This window comes from Agelaius tricolor, unplaced genomic scaffold (assembly GCF_023055355.1).
Source record: "Agelaius tricolor isolate 1412-34295 unplaced genomic scaffold, bAgeTri1.0.p SCAF_86, whole genome shotgun sequence".
NCBI lineage: Eukaryota > Metazoa > Chordata > Aves > Passeriformes > Icteridae > Agelaius > Agelaius tricolor.
Window position 1 is genome coordinate 229,308 of NW_027269346.1, and position 18,667 is coordinate 247,974.

The 18,667-nt window shown below is 67.3% G+C and overlaps 1 protein-coding gene across 1 annotated transcript; it reads left to right on the forward strand.

Annotated features, from left to right (window-relative positions):
• The first annotated feature begins 7,251 nt into the window (after nt 1–7,251).
• On the forward strand, nt 7,252–16,596 carry LOC139585637 (cadherin-related family member 5-like). Its single transcript, XM_071418460.1, has 16 exons — nt 7,252–7,312; nt 7,715–7,941; nt 9,018–9,077; nt 9,169–9,261; nt 9,978–10,064; nt 10,136–10,345; nt 11,081–11,251; nt 11,350–11,440; nt 12,174–12,280; nt 12,612–12,812; nt 13,720–13,854; nt 14,127–14,205; nt 14,815–15,011; nt 15,125–15,367; nt 15,632–15,652; nt 16,186–16,596. Exons 1-16 carry the CDS (start codon nt 7,252–7,254, stop codon nt 16,594–16,596), a joined length of 2,394 nt encoding a protein of 797 aa, XP_071274561.1.
• The last annotated feature ends 2,071 nt before the right edge of the window (nt 16,597–18,667 follow it).

The window sequence follows — 18,667 nt, forward strand, 5'->3', positions numbered from 1 at the left end:
CCTCGCCGCTGCCCGCTCCGCCCCGTTCCGCCTCTCCCATCTCATCGCATCCCATCCCATCCCGACCCGTCCCGTTCATCCTATCCCATTCCATTCCATCGCATCCCGTCCCTCCTCTCCCATCCCGCCACGGTTTGTCCCACCGCCCCCCCCCCCCCCCCCCCACCTCCACGCCCTGCCCGGAACGGGTTTCCGGCGGTGCGGCGGCCAAATGTGTCCGGGCGCACGCGGCGCGGCGGGAAGGGTCTGGGACCCGCCCCTCAGACCGGAGTGTGGGGTCCCGGTACCCCGGGAGGCTCCACAGACCTCCGCTGAGACCGGAGCATGGGGTCCCGGTACCCCGGGAGCCTCCAGAGACCCCCTCAGACCGGAGCGTGGGGTTCCCGTACCCCCGGCCTGTCCCGGGACTCTTGACGCCCCCTCAGACCGGGGCGTGGGGTCCCGGTACCCCCGGGCCTCCACAGACCCCCCCTCAAACCGGAGTTTGGGGTCCCGGTACCCCCAGCCTATCCCGGGGCTCCACAGACCCCCCTCAAACCGGAGCGTGGGGTCCCGTTGTGAAAAACGCCAATCACTTGTTTTTAAAATTTTAAAAGTTTAATAGTAATGAAATGGTTATAAAAATAGTAATACAATTAGACTAATAATAATTTGGACAATTTGAATTAGGACAATATGAGACAATAGAAACAAAGTATTACAGACAGTCCGGGTACCTTTTCTGGGCAAAATAAGCCCGAAAAAGGACCCCCGTTAACGGAGGATTGACCCTTAAAAACAATAACCTGTTGCATATTCATACACCTCATCCATGATGCATAAATTCCATTCAAACACAGGATTCTGTCTGGACAGTGTCAGCTTCTTCCTCTTAAGATCGCCTTCGGGGCAGGAAGAAGTTCGTTTCTTCTGATAAGAGGGCAATAAATTCTTTTTCTCTGAAAGATTCAGGTGTCCTGTGGCTGCTATCTCAGTGCGAGTGCCTCATTATTTTCTTAAAAAAATATCTCACATAGTTCTTATTTTAACTACAAAAGTTACCTTTTAACTACAAGACTACATTTAAGTGTTAATACAGCACTGCTAATCAATACATCAAAATACACATAGTAAATATCTGTGTAGAGCCATATTATATGCTCTTTTCACACCCCTGGCCTGTCCCGGGGTCCCACTGTCCCAGCCCCTCCGGGCCGTCCCACGGGGGTCCTGCTGCCCCCGAGGGCTCCCCCCTGTGAAAAACGCGTATTTTATGATTGGCTTTTCGCAAATATTAAAGTGAATATTGTATGTGTTAGAAAGTAATGCTGTATCAATTCTCTTAAGTAGTGTGGTAAATATAGTTTTAGGTTATAACAAAATGTTAAAATAGAAACTATGCTATGAAGGATACTTTTTTTCTAAAGAAAGGACTCGCACTGAGATAGCAGCCACAGGACACCTGAATCTTTCAGAGAAAGAGAATTTATTGCCCCATTATCAGGAGAAATTAACATCTTCCCACCTCGCTTAGCCCTGGAGACGCTGTCAGGATACAGAGGAAGAAGCTGACACTGCCCAGACAGAATCCTGTGTTTGAATGGAATTTATGCATCATGGATGAGGTGTGTGAATATGCAACAGGCCATTGCTTTTAAGGGTTAATCCTCTGTTAACGTGGGTCCTTTTTCAGGCTTATTTTGTCCAGAAAAGGTACCCGGACTGTCTGTAACTCTTTGTTTCTATTGTCTCATATTGTCCTAATTCAAATTGTCCAAATTATTATTAGTCTAATTGTATTACTATTTTTATAACCATTTCATTACTAATAAACTTTTAAAATTTTAAAAACAAGTGATTGGCGTTTTTCACAGGTCTGGACCTACGGGAGCCTCAGAAGGGACAGGGTGACATTGGCCGAGGGACTGCTCCCCCTGAGCTGCACAGGGACAGGGAATTGTCCCCAGACACTGTGCCAGCTCTGGCCAGCAGTGATGGGCACATCCTGGGGGGCTCCAACACGGCTGCAGGAGGGGTGGGCACACGTGAGGGGGGCTCTGGCTGGCCCCCAATGTCCGATGAGAAAATTCCAGCTGCAGCTGCGGTGGGATTTTGTGATGGGGGGGTTTCCCTGAAGCCCTGATCCCACCTTGCTCCTCACCTCAATATAATTTTGGGATGGGGGGTTTCCCTGAAGCCCTGATCCCACCTTGTTCCTCACCTCAATCAATGTAATTTTGGGATGGGGGGTTTCCCTGGAGTTATGACCCCACCTTGTTCCTCATCTCAGTGCTGGTTTGGTGACGAGCCTGGAGTCAAACCCATTGCGTCGGCAGGCAGGGAAACTGGATTGAGAAGGACTTTGGGGAAAAACTCCTTTAATTTCCTTTCCCTCACAATCACTGTTGAGTAATGATGAGGTGGCTTCTGAGGCCAGTGGTGCTCGCTCCCTCTGCCCAGGCTGGGACAGCCCCCCTGTTGCCTCATGGTGGTGCCCATGGCAGGTGCTGGCACAAGGCCATCTCTTGCTCTTTCCCAACTCAGACCAGCCCGAGATTCCATGATTCCATGGCCAGTCCATCTGCAATTGCGATTTCCCTGGTGGGTCACAGGTCAGGCCACCACTGTGGGATACTGAGTTTGGGTGCTCAGCAGTGCAATGGTGCTGGTGTCACCCTGAGCTGGGGCAATCTCTGCTCAGCTCCCGGTGATGGAGTTTGGAGCATTCAGGTGCCCCAGGGCACGGGTTCAGCCAGGCAGGAAGGAGCCGTGATAATTAACACCCAGCCTCATCATCACACCCAGCTCACACAGCACAAACAAATAATTAACCACCAATCAGAAATGGAAATTATATTTTTGATAGCCTGGAGATCTGGCCCGTGATGCTGGGTGTCAGTGACAGGAAAGGCCAAAGGTGCAGGAGTGGAACTGATCTTTACCTTGAGCAGCTCCCAGGAGGGTGGTCGGGGCACACCGTCCAGGCGGTGCCATCCTCCCCTCTGGGTGAGTCCAATTAAGCCATTAACGAGGTTTGGTTGCTCTACCAGCCCACAGCACCCACGTGGGCAGCACCACGATGGCTACATGCAAAGCTGGTGCCCCAGCCTCTCCCAGGGCAGGTGACACTGCCTGGGTGGCACCGAGGGCCCAGGATCCCGAGCTGTGGTGGGCAGGGCCACGCCGTGTCCTGGGCTCTCTGTGCCAGCCTGAACTCTGAGCCCTCTCTGCCAGCCTGAGCCCTGAGCCCTCAGTTCCTAAAGGTGACGAGCACAGAGACTCTGCTGGCCTGGACATGTTTGTGACCTGATCAATGCGTCATGGTCAGCGTGTCCTGATCGGGGTGTCCTGACCACTGTGTCCTGGTCAGCCTGTCCTGGTCAGTCTGTCCTGACTACTGTGTCCTGGTCAGCCTGTCCTGGTCAGAGTGTCCTGGACAGTGTGTTCTTACCAATGCCGCCTGCTGGTTTCCCACTACTGAGCCGGAGCAGACGAGGGCTGGGTCTGTGCCCGGTCTGTGCTGGGTCCGTGCTGGGTCTGTGCCCAGGTCTATGCCGGGTCTATGCCCGGGTCTGTGCCAGGTCTATGCCGGGGTCTATGCCCGGGTCTGTGCCCGGTCTGTGCTGGGTCTGTGCCGGGTCTGTGCTGGGTCCGTGCCCGGTCTGTGCTGGGTCTGTGCTGGGTCTGTGCTGGGTCTGTGCCCGGTCTGTGCCTGGGTCTGTGCCTGGTCTGTGCCCGGCTCTGTGCCTGGGTCTGTGCCTGGGTCTGTGCCAGGTCTATGCCGGGGTCTATGCCCGGGTCTGTGCCCGGTCTGTGCTGGGTCTGTGCCGGGTCTGTGCTGGGTCCGTGCTGGGTCTGTGCCCGGTCTGTGCCCGGTCTGTGCCCGGTCTGTGCTGGGTCTGTGCCGGCTCTGTGCCTGGGTCTGTGCCCGGGTCTGTGCCCGGTCTGTGCTGGGTCTGTGCTGGCTCTGTGCCTGGCTCTGTGCCCAGCTCTGTGCCCGGTCTGTGCCCGGCTCTGTGCCTGGGTCTGTGCCTGGGTCTGTGCCTGGTCTGTGCCCGGCTCTGTGCCTGGGTCTGTGCCTGGGTCTGTGCCTGGTCTGTGCCCGGTCTGTGCTGGGTCTGTGCCCGGTCTGTGCCCGGTCTGTGCCCGGGTCTGTGCCCGGGTCTGTGCCCGGTCTGTGCCCATCTCAGGCCGAGTGCAGGAGCTGCCTCTGGGCGATCCCGGCAGTTCCAGCCCGGGACAGGGATGAGGGAACAGCCCTGGGACGGGGCCTCAGCACCCAGACCCTGTTCCAGGTGGGATTGCTCCCAGCAGGAACAGCTGCTCCAGCACCGGGGCCAGCCATCCCCCAGTGCCCGAGGAGCCGGCGCCAACACCGGAACCGGAACCGGGTCCGGACAGGCTCCTGCTGATCTCGGTGCCGTACCAGAGCCTGGTGCAGTTCTGCAACCTGCTGAGGGATTTCCTGCAGTTCCTGAGGAACCAGCTGGGCTGAGCGCAGCCGGAGCGGACGCGGTTCTGGCTGCAGAACGCGACCCCGGCCCGCTCCGTTCGGGCTCGGTCGCCGCCGCAGGGCCCGAGGCGGCCGCAGCCCCGGGGCCGCTCCGTCCCCCCACCCCTCCCCTGCTGCCCCCCGTGCCGCAGCCCCGTTCGTGTTGAAATAACGCTGTTCGTGCTCCACACACACACAGAGCTGGCTCACTCACCTGTGCACACACACCTGTGTCACACACACACCTGTGTCACACACACCTCTGTCACAACACACCTGCACACACACACAGATGTCTCACACACCTGCACACACACAGGTGTCTCACACACCTGCACACACACTCTCACCTCATTTTCACACCCGCACTCCCCCCCTTGGTGGCCCCCGTGTCACTTCCCCCTCCCCCAGCTCATCCTCTTTGTCCCCAAAGCGGATTATGGCGCTGGCTCAGCGGGGACAAGCCAGAGTAGTGCCAGGAGGGGCCACACCCCCGGCCAGCCTCAGGGCCTCAGGTGTGCAAGGGGTGTCACACCCTGTCCCAGGTGTGCACAGGGGTGTCACACCCCTCCCTGGGCCCACACCTCTGCAGGCAGCACGGGCAGGTCATGCACAGCCCAGTGGGGCAGGCAGGGCAGGTACTGTGGGCAGGGGATGGCCCAGGTGGGCAGGGAAAGCCCCAGGCACAGGCAGGTGGCAGAAATGGTGCAGGCAGGTGACAGGGGATGCTCCCAGGCAGCACAGACAGGTGACATCTCCTGAATCAGGCAGTGCAGGCAGGGATGGGGCACGCAGGTGATCCCCAGGCACGGCAGGTGGGGCAGGTGGGGCTCGGGGCAGCGAGGGCTGAGGGCAGGGCAGGAGATGCCCAGGCAGGTGCCAGCAGGTGATACCCAGGTGTTGGAACCCTGGCTGCTGAGAATTCTGAACTCTCTGTGCTGATGGGCACTGACCCCCAAGAGAACACAGCATTGACCTGAGACTCGGCCCTGGCACAAGAGAAGCAAGGAGGGAGGGTGATACAGGTGATGCCCAGGCAGGGCAGGTGATGCAGGTGCTACCCAGGTGGTGCCCGGCCAGGCCAGGTAATGCCCAGGGCATGCAGGTGATGCCCAGGTGATACAGGTGGTGCGCAGGCTGGGCAGGTGGTGCAGGTGATTCTCAGGCAGGAGAGCTAATGCCCAGGTGATGCCCAGGTGATGCCCAGGTGGTGCCCAGATGATGCCCAGGTGGTGCAGATCCCTCCCGGGCAGTGCACAGGCGGTGCCCAGGCAGGACAGGTGGTGCCCAGGTGATGCCCAGGTGGTGGCCAGGTGCTACCCAGGTGATACAGGTGGTGCCCAGGCGGTGCAGACCCCTCCCGGGCGGTGCCCAGGTGGTACCCAGGCTGAGCAGGTGGTGGAGGTGATGCTCAGGAAGGACAGGTGGTGCCCAGGCAGTGCAGGTGATGCCTGGGTGCTGCCCAGGTGACGCCCAGGTGATACAGGTGATGCCTGGGTGCTGCCCAGGTGATGCCCAGGCAGTGCAGGTGATGCCTGGGTGCTGCCCAGGTGACGCCCAGGCGGTGCAGGTGATGCCTGGGTGCTGCCCAAGTGATGCCCAGGCAGTGCAGGTGATGCCTGGGTGCTGCCCAAGTGATGCCCAGGCAGTGCAGGTGATGCCCAGGTGCTGCCCAGGTGACGCCCAGGCGGTGCAGATCCCGCCGGGGCGGGCCCAGGCCGGGCAGGACTCGCTGCCAGGCCGCAGTCTCGGGTCAGCCCCGCAGTCCCGGGTCAGCCCCGCAGTCCCGGGTCAGCCCCGCCCCCGGCGCGGCCCCGCCCGGTCCCGCCCCCGCCCCCCCCGTGCCGCCGGGCCGGGGCAGCAGCGCCGGGGGCGGTGGCGCCGGGCAGGTACGGGGGGGGCGGGGGCCGGGGGCTGCGGGGGGAGGGACTGGGGGAGGCCGTGGTCCCCGGGAGGGGGTCCCGGGCTGGGGGGGGGGTCCCGGACACCGGGGGCCCTGCCGGGGGGGGCACACGGGCGGGTGGCACCCGGGGAGCTCAGGGTGGGAACGGGAGCCCCCCCCGACCCCTCCTGTGCCCCCCCCAGCAGGGAGGGGGTCCCGGGTAGCAGCACAGGGGACCCCGCACAGCGGGGCCGGGGGTGGCAGACGGGGAGCGCCCCCCCTTCCCCCGCCCTAATTAATTACCTGCCGCTAATTGGAGGGGGGGCGCCATATGGCTGCCATTGCCGAGCGCGGGCAGCGCCGGGGGTCCCCCTGCAGACCCCCGGGCTGGGGACCCGCACAGTGCGCGGGGAGGGGGCGACACGAGTGGGGTCGGTCAAGGGGACCCGGGGACAACTCCCGGGGGACACGGGGGGGGACACGGGGCGAGGTGCCGGCCTGGCACCTGCCGGTGAGACCCTCGGGTGGGGACAGGCAACACCCTGGGGACACGCACCGGGGACAGGGACAGCGCCCTGGGGTCCTGGGGAGGGGGACGGCGGCCCGGGTGGGTGACACGGGCAGAGACAGCCGAGCACGAGTGCCAGGGGAACGGGAGCCCGGAGCGGTGACAGCGCTGGGGACCCCAGGAGAGGGCAGCTGGCAGGGGGACAGGGATGAGGACACGGGCACAGGGAGCCGGGAAAGGCGACCCCGGGGTGGTGTCAGCGCTCTCACCGGGGCTGTCCGGCCGCGGGGACACTGCGGAGGGGGCTGGGGACAGGGCGGCGGGGCCGGGGGTGGCAGCCCCGCTCCTCCCTCCCCCGCCGCAGGCGCCCCCCGAGGTCCCCGTGTCCCCATGGCGGCCGCGTCCTGCCCGGCGCTCCTGGCCGCCTGCCTGGCGCTGCACCTGGCCACAGGTGAGCACCTGGGGACACCTGGGGGGGGACACCGGGGCTGGGAGGGACCCGGTGGGGACCCTGGGAGGGGACCCTGGGAGTGGCAACCGTGAGAGGTGGGACCCAGGGCACAGGGACACGTGGGACCTTGGGGGGGACCCAAAGATGTCACCCGAGTGCAGGACACTGGGGTTGATGGCCCACTGGTGTCCTGGGGACCGAGACTCGGGGGTGGGGACCCTGGGGGCATGCGAGCGACCATGCTGGGGGTGCAGGGAGTGGGATTTGGCTGCTGGGGACACGGGGGGACCGAGGGGGGTCAGCAGGGACCGGGCAGGGCAGGACCTGGAGAGGGGGCCAGGAGCGGGACATGGGGACCCGCGGGGCCGCCCCGCACGGACACCCGTGTGCCATCCCCGGCAGCCCGGGGCGACGGCTGCAGCGGCTTCGGGAACCTGTTCACGGAGATCGCGGAGAACAGCGCGCACGGCAGCCTGGTGGCGCGGCTGCCCCCGCCGGGGGACGCGGGGGGCGCGGGGGGCGGCGCCGGCCTCCAGCTCTGCCTGGTGGGCGCCGACGCCGCCTGGTTCTACCTGGACGGGCGCAGCGTCCGCCTCAACGTGTCGGCAGGGCGGGCGCTGGACCGCGAGGTGACACCGCGGGGACACCCCCGGCCCCTGTCCTGTGTCCGTCGGGTGTCTGTCCGTGTCCGTCCTGCATCCGTCCTGCGTCTGCTGTCTGTCCTGAATCCACCCCTGTCCACCCTGCGTCCATCCTCCACCCACCTGTGTCCATCTACCTCCACCATCCATCCCTCCATCCTGCATCCTTCTGTGTCCATCCTCCGGTCATCCTGTGTCCATCCCGTGTCCATCTGTCCATCCTGCATCCTTCTGTGTTCATCCTGTGTCCATCCTGTGCCCATCCCGTGTCCATCTGTCCATCCTGCATCCTTCTGTGTCCATCCTGCAACCTTCTGTGTCCATCCTGTGTCCATCCCTCCATCCTGCATCCTTCCGTGTCCATCCTCCATTCATCCTGTGTCCATCCCGTGTCCATCCGTCCATCCTGCATCCTTCTGTGTCCATCCTGTGTCCATCCTGTGTCCATCTGTCCATCCTGCATCCTTCTGTGTCCATCCCCCATTTATCCTGTGTCCATCCTGTGTCCATCCCTCCATTGCACACCAACCTGTGTCCATCCTGTGTCCATCTGTCCATCCTGCATCCTTCCGTGTCCATCCTCCATTCATCCTGTGCCCATCCCTCCATCCCTCAGTGCCCATCCTTGTCTGTCATTCATACTCCATCTATCCTGGGTCTAGCATCATCTGTCCATGTTCCATTCATCCTCCTCCTTCTGCCCATCCTGTATCCATCCTCCATCCATTCCGTGTCCATCCCGTACGCCTCCCATGTCCATCCTGTGTCCATCCTGTACCCCTGTGTCTATCCCCATGTCCATCCCCTACTCCTCCTGTGTCTTTCCCCATGTCCATCCCCATGTCCATCCCATCCTCCCGTGCCCATCCCATGCCCATCCCGTGTCCATCCCTTCACGCTCCCTCTGTGCTGTGTCCATCCATCCCACAGCCCCTCCCTCCCAGATCATCCTGCCCCACCCCATGGGACCCTCCCGTTTGGCTGGGGACCCCAGCATGTCCCCGTGGGGCAGCCCCCCTGTCACCCCCTGTCCCCCAATGTCCCGTTGTCCCCTGTCCCCACAGGAGCTGGAGTCCCCGGTGCTGATGGTGGCCCTGACGTGTGCCGAGGACGGCTCCTCCCCGGTAGGGCCACATGCAGTGGGGACCCCAGGGGGCTCTGGGGGCCCGGTGCCACCCTGGTCACTGCCTGTGTCCCTCCCCACGGCCCTGGCAGGTCGAGTTCCGGATCATCGTCCAGGTCCTCAATGAGAACGACAACCGGCCCCACTTCCAGGGGGCCACTGTGCTCACCCACAACGTCAGCGAGGTGACAGGGGGGTGACATGTCCTGCATGGGGTCACGGTGATGGGGATGGGCACTGGGACAGGGATGGCTGTGTGCATGGACTGGGGACTGGCACGGGGACAGGGAGGTCGGGATCATGAGCACAGTGATGGGCACGGGCACAGGGACAGTTTGTGCCAAGTGGATGCCCAGGAGGGATGGGGACACCCAAAAGCAGGAATGGGGATATTGGGGGTGTTCGTGGGTGCTGGGGGTGTTGGGGGACCCCTGGTGACCCCCACGAGGCAGCTCAGGGGTGTTTGGGGACGCAGGGTGTGTTTGGGGACCATAGTGGGTGTTCAGGGGTGTGGGCTCTGTACGGGGTGTGGGATGTGTATGGGGTGTGGGCTCTGTATGGGGTGTGGGATGCGTATGGGGTGTGGGCTCTATGGGGTGTGGGCCCTGTATGGGGTGTGGGCTCTATGGGGTGTGGGCTCTGTACAGGGTGTGGGCTCTATGGGGTGTGGGCTCTGTACGGGGTGTGGGCCCTGTACGGGGTGTGGGCTCTGTACGGGGTGTGGGCACTATGGGGTGTAGGGTGTGGGCTCTGTATGGGGTGTGGGCTCTATGGGGTGTGGGCCCTGTATGGGGTGTGGGCCCTGTACGGGGTGTGGGCTCTGTGTACGGGGTCTCGGCGGCCCCGGGGGGCACTGGCGGCCCCGGGGGTGTCCCGGCTCCCCGGTGACCGCCGCGGGCAGCTGGCGCCGGTGCACTCGGTGGTGTTCAGCGCCCAGGCCGAGGACGCGGACGGGGACACGCTCATGTACGTCATCGAGCCGGCCTCGGTGAGCCGGGGCGGGGGCGGGGGGCGCGGGGGGGGCCGGGGCCATCTGCCGGCCTGACCGACCCCCCCCAGCCCGACGCCCGCTTCTTCCGCATCGACCTCCCGAACAGCGGCCGCGTGGTGCTGGCGCGGGCCCTCGACTTCGAGAGCCGGCGGCACCTCGAGGTGGTCGTGACCGCCGTGGTGAGACCCCCGCCCGCCCCGGGACCCCCCCCGCGTCTCCCGTCCCTCCCCATGGCCGTGGGACCCTCACCCGAGGCACTCGGACGGGGGGCCCCCTCTGTGAGCCCCCCACTTGGGGGACCCCGGTGCAGAACCCCACGAGACCCCCGCCTGCGGGACCCCTGCCCGCCCTCAGGACCCCAGCCCCGCAGAGCCCCCGTCCGCGGGTCTGGGGTCCCCGTGCCCCCCGCACCTCTCGGGATCACGGCCGTGCCACGGGTGGGTCGCACAGGTGGGGTCCCCCCCGCCCCCCCACGCCCGCTGCCCGTCCCCGCCGGCCCCGCTAATTGGGGGTGACGTGATCCCGTCACCTGCCCTCAATCCCCCTCATTTCCTTAATGGGCCACCTGCGCCCCCTCCCCCCTCCAGCGCCCCGCCCCTCGCCCCTGCCCCGGCCCCCCCACGGCACCCACGGCCCCCCAGGGACCCCCACTCCCGCCTGGGGCTGGGGGCTCCTGTCCCTCCAGGTCCCCTTTACACGGGGGGCCCTGTCCCGTGGGGGTCCCTGTGTCTGGGGTGTCCCTGTGCCTGTGGGGTCACCGTGCAGTGGGGTCCCCGTCCTTTGAGGTCCCCTTTACATGAGGGGCCCTGTCCCGTGGGGGTCCCTGCTGTGTCCCCATGCCCTGAGGGTCCCTGTGCATGTGTGGTCCTGTGCCATGGGGTCCCCATGCAGTGGGGTCCCCGTTCCCTGGGGTTCCCCAGCCCCCCGCGGTGTCCCCGTGCCGTGGGGGTCCCTGTGGCTCTGTGTGCCCCCCCAGCAGGTTTTGGGGGGCCCGTGCCCCGTTTTTCCCGCAGGAGATGAACACCCGGGAGCGGTTCAACGCCTCGGCGCGGGTGCGGGTCAATGTGCTGGACGGGGATGACCAGTACCCCCAGTTCCTGCCCTGCACCCCCCGCGCCCCCCACAGCCCCCCGGTCTGCACCAGCCCTGTCTACACCGCCAACGTCACCGAGGGACAGCTCCAGGTGCGACACGGGGGCCTGGGGACACCGCGGGGTCAGGGTCAGGGTGGGGGGGCCTGCAGGGCTCAGCCGGACACCTCCTGTCCCCTCCTTTTCCCCAGGGCGGTCCCCTGAGCTTCAGCCCCGGTGCCGTCTATGCCGAGGACGGGGACAGGGGGCTGCGGGCGGCCATCACCTACTCCCTGCTGGCAGGTAGGAGACACGGGGGACGCGGGGGGACACAGGGGACACGGGGGACGCGGGGGGACACGGGGGGACACGGGGGGACGCGGCGGTCAGGGACGTGAGAGGCAGCGACACGCAGACACAGCGGGACAGGGAGGTGGGGACACAGGTGGGCACAGATGCGTGGGCAGGAATACAGGGACGGGACACCACGACAAGGACACGCGTGGGGACAGGGATGTGGGGTGGATGGGGACATGGGGGGTCAGAGGGGGCCATGGTGCCCGCGGTGGGTCCCAGGGCCCCCCTGTGCCCCCCAGTCCCCGGCACTGCCGGGGTCCCCGTACGGTGGGGGGGTCCCCACACTGGGGGTGTCCCTGCCTGGGGTCCCTGTGTGGGGGGGTCAGCACAATCCAATTGCCAGATCCACCGGGCCAAATTGAATAAAGGGATTGAGCTGGGGGGGCCCTAATCCCTCCTCCGGCACGGGGGGGTGGGGTCAGCCCCTGGGGCACCCAAGGGTGCTCCAGCACCAGAGGGGTTAAACCGCCTCCATGCTGGGGTTCAAAGGGTTAATAACGCCCTCCCCCCTTCAAAATAAGAGGGGGTCCCCCTCGCCATGGGGGTCCAGGAATGGATGGGGGGGACATCAGGGACCTCCCTCAGGGCTGCCCCAGGGGGAGTTTCCCACAGTGCCCCGGGGCAGGAGGCGGGGGGGGGGGGGGCTGTCTCGGGGGTCCCCATCTCTGCGCCCCCCCAGGCCAGGAGAGCAGCAGGTTCCACATCGACAACGTCACCGGGGCCATCACCCTGCTGCGGGCGGTGGAGAGCAGCCGCCAGACCCCCGAGATCTGCCTCAGCGTCATGGTGGGTGGGGGGCACGGGGGAGATGGGGGGCTGCGATGGGGGGAGATGGGGAGATGGGATGGGGGGAGATGGGGGGCTGCGATGGGGGGAGATGGGGGGCTGCGATGGGGGGTACCCGGGGAGATGGGGGGGCCCGGGCTGGAGGGTACCCGGAGAGATGGCGGGGGAGGCCCGGGCTGGGGGTCCCCAGGGGGATGGGGCTCCCTGGGATGGTGGGAGCTGCCCGGGGTGCTCCAGGAAGCCCCCGTGGGTGCAGGGAGCGGGTGGCAGTGGGTGACACCTGGGTGTCCCGTGTGTCCTTCCCCCCCCCGTGCCCCCCCGTGCCCCCCAGGCCTCGCAGGTGAACGACCCCTCCAAGTACGCGGTGGCGCGGGCCCTGGTGCGGGTGCTGGCCCCGAACCGGCACCCGCCGCGCTTCCCCCGTGCCCGGTACCGCGCGTTCGTGCCCGCGGCCCCGCGCCGCGCCGCGCTGCTGCTCACCTTCGGCGGGCAGGTGCTCGCCCTGCGCGCACACGACCCCGACTTCCCCGAGGTGAGCGGGACAGGGGGCGCGGGCAGGTGGGGCTGCAGACAAGGTGTGAGCAGGGAGTGCAGGTAGGGGCGGGCGGGTGGGGCTGCAGACAAGGTGTGAGCAGGGAGTGCAGGTAGGGGCGGGCGGGGCGCAGGGAGTGGTGCAGGTAGGGATGAAGGCAGGGATGGATGCAGGTGGGATGAAGGCAGGGAGGGAGGGAGGATGCAGGTAGGGATCAGAGGTGGGGATGCAGGGGAGGATCACAGGTAGAGATGCAGGTAGGGATCGCAGGGATCACAGGTGGGGATCAGAGGTGGGGTCACAGGTAGGGGTCACAGGTAGGGATCACAGGGATGGATCACAGGGATGCAGGTGAGGATCACAGGGAGGGATCACAGGTAGGGATGCAGGTGGGGGTTACAGGTAGGGATCACAGGTAGGGATCAGAGATAGGGATGCAGGTGGGGTCACAGGTAGGGATCACAGGTAGGGATCAGAGGTAGGGATGCAGGCAAGGATCACAGGGAGGGATCACAAGGAGGGATCACAGGTAGGGATGCTGTAGGGATGCAGGTGGGGTCACAGGTAGCGATGCAGGTGGGGGTCACAGGTAGGGATCACAGGTAGAGATGCAGGTAGGGATTGCAGGGATCACAGGTGGGGATCACAGGTAGGGATCACAGGTGGGGATCACAGGGATGGATCAAGGTAGGGATGCAGGTGGGGATCACAGGTAGGAATCACAGGTAGAGATGCAGGTAGGGATTGCAGGGATCACAGGTGGGGATCACAGGTAGGGATCACAGGTGGGGATCACAGGGATGGATCAAGGTAGGGATGCAGGTGGGGATCACAGGTAGAGGAGTGGGCAGCCATCAGGTACCTGCCCAGGGGGGTGTGGGCAGGAGCTGACCCCCCCGGCCCGCAGGGGGTGAATCCCCAGGTGCGCTACACCCTGAGCCACGGCGCCAACCAGAGCCAGCAGCTGTTCCAGGTGATGCCCAACGGGCTCCTGGTGGCCCAGGCGGATCAGCTGCATCCCGGGCAGAGCTACAGCCTGCAGGTGAGGGGGGCAGGGGGGCCTGGGGGGGCCAGGAAGGGTTGGGGGGCACTGGGTGGGCACGGTGGGGCTGGAGGCTGTGGGTGCCAGAGGGACACCAAGGGCTGGGTGGCACCAGAGAGGGGACACGGGGCGGTTCAGAGGGGACACTGGGGCTTGGGGGCACCTCCATGTGCCCTTGTGTGCCCCCCCCCCCCGGTGCCACAGCCATGTCCCTGCGTACCCCCTGTCCTCACCACGTCCCCCTGTCCCCTCCATGCCCCTTTCCCCCTCAGGTGCTGGCACGGGACGAGGAATCAGGCGAGACCTCGAACACGACAGTGGAGCTGGAGGTGCTGTGGCCGGGGCAGGCAGGTACGGAGGAGGGGGACCCCCCCAGAAACCCCCCCAGGGACCCCTCTGTGACCGTCCCCATTCCCACAGCACTGGGACACCCCCAGGGACCCTTCACAGGGAGGGACCCCTGCCCCACGGCACTGGGACACCCCCAGGGACCCTTCACAGGGAGGGACCCCTGCCCCACAGCACTGGGACACCCCCAGGGACCCTTCACAGGGAGGGACCCCCTGCCTCACAGCACTGGGCACCCCAGGGACCCCCTGCCCCCAGGGATGGGGTCACCCCAGAGCCCCTCCCAGTGAAGAGGGGCCCCCCAGCACTGTGTCCCCCCAGTTATGGGGTGTCCCCCAGAGCCCTGCCCGGTGAATAGGAGCCCCCCAGCACTGTGTCCCCCCAGGGATGGATTTTCCCCAAGTTCCCCACAGTGACAGAATCTCCAGGCCGCCCCCGTGGGGACCCCCGGGATGGCATCCCCTCCCTCCCCCTGGGATGGGATCCCCTCCCTCCCCCCGGGATGGGATGTGTTCCCTGAGCCCCCCGGGACCCCTCGGAGCCCCCCGGGCCGTGCCGGGGTTTGTCCCCGGCTTTGTCCCCCCCGTTTCTGACGTGTCTCCCGTGTCGCAGCCCCGCGGGACCCGTCGGAGCCGGCGGCCGGGCGGGGGGTGCCGGCGGGGGCGGTGGCGGGGGGCGCGGGGGCGCTGCTCCTGCTCGGGGCGCTGCTCCTGCTGGCGCTCCTGGCGCTGCGGGCGAGGCGGCGGCGGCGGCGGCAGCAGCGCACGGCGGACCGGGCGGCGCTCGCCATCGAGAAGCACCCCAACGTGGTAGGGGCCCCCCAGCCCCCGGGCACCCCACCTGCTCCTCCCGAGACCCCCGAGACCCTCCTGCACCCCCGACCTGCCCCCAGAGCCCCCCGAGACCCTCCTGCATGCTCCAGAGCCCCCCGAGTCCCCACAGCCCCCCGACCTACCCCCAGAGCCCCCAGAGCCCCCCGAGACCCTCCTGCACCCCCGAGCTGCCCCCAGAGCCCCCCGAGACCCTCCTGCACCCCTCGACTTGCCCCCAGAGCCCCCAGAGCCCCCCCAACCCTTCCCCGAACCTCCAAAGCTCCCCCAGTCGCCCCCGCACCCCCAAACCGCCCCAGACCCCCGAACCTCCCGCACCCTCATCCCACCCCCGGGTCTGGGGTCAGGGGAGGGGTCCCGGGTCAAGGGGGGCGCTGCGGGACCGGGGACCCTCCGGGGGGGGAAGGGGTCCCCTTTTTGAGGGGCTGGGAAGGAAGGAGGGCTCCTGGGTCTGGGGGCCTGTGGGATGGGGGCGCTGCTGGTTTGGGGGGGCCGTAGGAAGGCGGTTCCCAGGCCTGGGGGGCTGGAAGGGGCTGCGGGAAGGAGGGAGCCCCCCCGTGCCTCAGTTTCCCAGCTGACCCCCCCGTTCCCCCCCACAGAGCCTGAGGTGGTTCCAGCCGGTGAGTGGGGGGCGAGGGAGGGGACCCCCAAAAACTGCTGGAGGGGGGGAGGGTCACCCTGCTCTGAGCCCCCCCAAAAGGGGGATGCGGGGTCCCCTGTGCCAGAGGGGTCCCATCAGGAGGGTCCCATGGCGGGTGGGGGTCAGGGTGCTGGGGGGTCCCATGGGGGGGTCCCGTGCTGGTCCTGCTGGGGGGAGTCGGGGTGCTGGGAGTTCTGGGGGGTCCCGGGTGCTGGGGAGACATTGGGGTGCTGGTGGGGTGCGGGGGGGTGAGGGTGCCTGTGCTGGGGTGGCCATGGGGGGGTCCCTGTGCTGGGGTGTTCGAGGTGCCCGGGGGGGTCCCTCGGGGGGTCCCCAGCCTGGGCAGGGTTTGGAGCACTGGGGGTCCCCAAGGGAGGGTCCTCGTGCAGGAGGGACCCCATGGGGCGGTGGGGGTGCAGGGGGGCTCCATGGAGGGTCCCCGCGCGGGGGGGGGTTCCGTGGGGGTGTCGGGTGTGGGGGTGCCCCCCTGACCCCTCCGTGTCCCCCCCGCAGGTGCAGGCCGGCAAGTCCCCGCCGAGCCCCCCCCGCCTGTACTACCCCAACGAGGGCTACAGCGAGGTGGGCGAGGTGCCCCCCCCGCCGCCGCCCCCGCCCCCGCCGCCGCCGCCCCCGGCGCCCCCGGCGCCCCCCAAAGCCCAGGCCAACTCCGTGGGGGCGGGGGCCCCGGCGGGGTCACCCCCGGCCCCCCGCGGCAGCCCCGGCTCCCCCCGCGCCCCCAGCCCCGGGGAGGTCCCGGGGGGGCCCGCGGAGGGCGGGGGCAGCCCCGGGGCCGGGGGCGGGCGGCGGGGGGCGCTGCCCGCGCTGGAGGAGCTGAGCGAGGAGAGCCTGGAGGAGGCGGCGGGGGGCGACCCCCGAGCGGCCCCCCCGCTGCTGCAGCTGCTCGAGGACTCCATCGAGTGCTGAGGGGGGCGCGATGGGCGGCAATAAACACCTGGAACACTCTGCCGGGAACTGGGATGGACTGGGAGGGACTGGGATGGACTGGGTGTGACTGGGCAGCGCTGGGATGGACTGGGAGCTGGGCAGCACTGGGATAGACTGGGTGTGACTGGGAGGGACTGGGCAGCACTGGGATGGACTGGTTGGAACTGGGAGACACTGGGGGGGTCACTGGGCTCACTGGGATGGGCTGGGATTGACTCTGGGGGCTACTGGGGTGCTCCGGGTGTCCCTGGGGGTCACTGGTTCGCACTGGGGGTGACACTGGGGCACACTGGTGGGTCCCTGGGGGGTCACTGGGGTGCTCTGGGTGTTACTGGGATGCATTGGTTGGGACTGGGAGGCTCTGGGGGGTTACTGGGGGTCACTGGGGTGCTCCGGGTGTCCCTGGCGGTCACTGGTTCGCACTGGGGCTGTCACTGCGCTATCCCGGGCGGTTCTCACGCTGCCCCCGTCCCCGCTGGCATTTGGGCCTTTCCCGCGTTCCCGTGACCCCGCCCCTGTGGGCGGTGTCTCCCTGACCACGCCCCTTAAAGGCGCCGCGTCCCTGAAGCGGCGCTGCCCCACGAGGGGGGCGTGGGTGCCCCTGGCCCGCGTGGGGAGGGTCCCGGGCCGGGGGGGTCGGAGTGTCCCCTGGGCGTCCCCCGGGGTGCCACGAGGGTGCCGTGGGGTCTCTGTGACCCCCGGGGGTTTGGGAGCCCCGGGCGGCCCTGGGGTGCCCCGGGGGTCCCCGAGGGTCCCCTGGGTGCCGTGGGGGTCCCCCCGGGGTGCCCTTCCCCCACGCGTGACCCCGTGGCCGTGGGCGGCCCCCGCTAAGAGGCTTGAGCGGGCGTTTGTCGCTAATCCCCGGGGTCACCGGCACCGGCGGGTCACCTCCGGAGGGTGGCACCGCGCGGCCGCACCGCCACCGGCAGCGCCGGGGCTGCGGGGACAGCGGGGCGCGCTGGGGGGCACTGGGAGCACTGGGAGCGCGGTGCGCTGGTTTGTGCTGGGAGCGCTGGGCGCACCGGGCTGCACTGGGAGCGCGGCGAACTGGTGTGTACTGGGACATACTGGGCCGTGCTGGGAGAAGAACTGGGTGCTCTGAGAGCACGGAGCTACTGGGATGTACTGGGAGCACTGTGCGCAGTGCGCTGTACTGGGACACACGGGGCAGCTGGGTTACACTGGGTTATACTGGTTCATACTGGGAGCGCTGGGCGGAGCAGCACCGCCCCCCCATTACCCTCCTGCCCCTCCCCCGCCCCCAGCCCCCCCCCCCAAATCCCCCCTAATCCCGGCCGCGTTAATCCCCGGCAGCTGCCGCGGCTGCAAATGGCCCGGGGGGGGCGGGGGGGGCACAGGCTGCGACCCCCGAGCCCCCCGCGACCCCCGCGTGTCGCGCGCCCACGCGCGTCCCCCTGCGCCGCTCGGGGGGGCTGCGAGTGCGACCCCCACCCCGTGGGGCGGGGGAGGGGCACGGGGGAGGGACCCCCCGTGTGACCCCTCCTGTGTGACCCCTCCTGTGTGACCCCTCCTGTGTGACCCCCCCGCGAGCGTGGGGCGGACCCCGCGCCGCCCCGTGCCTCAGTTTCCCCCGTGTCGTGCCCGAACCTCCGCGGGGTGGGCGGGGCCGAGGGGGCGGCACCGCCCCCCCCTCCCCCCCCTCCCACGGCACCGGGTCCCGCCGGCAGCGGCACCCACGGACCCCCCCGGCACCCACGGGACCCCCGGGACCCCCCCCGCCATGGAAGCGCCCCCAGAGCCCCCCGAGGGCGAGGTGACCCCCGCGGGACAGGGGGAGGGCAGGTAAGGGGGGGCACGGGGGGGACTGGGGGGCTGTGGGTGCCGTGAGGGGGGGGGGCAGTGCCGGGATGGAGGGGGGGGCAGTGCCGCGGGGTACCGGGGGTCGGAGCCGGGGGAAAGGTCCGTGACGGGGGGGGTCAGTGTGGGGGTCATTGTGGGTCAGTTGGGGGGGGTCAGTGGGGGGTCGTGTGGGTCAATATGGGCGAGGTCAGTGGGGGGGTTCAGTGTGGGTCAGTGTTAGGGGGGGTCA

Bases quoted from the DNA above. Each gene is read 5' to 3' on its own strand.
- LOC139585637 (XM_071418460.1), top strand. From the start codon at position 7,252: ATGGCGGCCGCGTCCTGCCCGGCGCTCCTGGCCGCCTGCCTGGCGCTG. The intron at 7,313-7,714 runs GTGAGCACCTGG...CATCCCCGGCAG, and splicing joins GGCGCTGCACCTGGCCACAG to CCCGGGGCGACGGCTGCAGC. The intron at 12,813-13,719 runs GTGAGCGGGACA...CCCGGCCCGCAG, and splicing joins ACGACCCCGACTTCCCCGAG to GGGGTGAATCCCCAGGTGCG.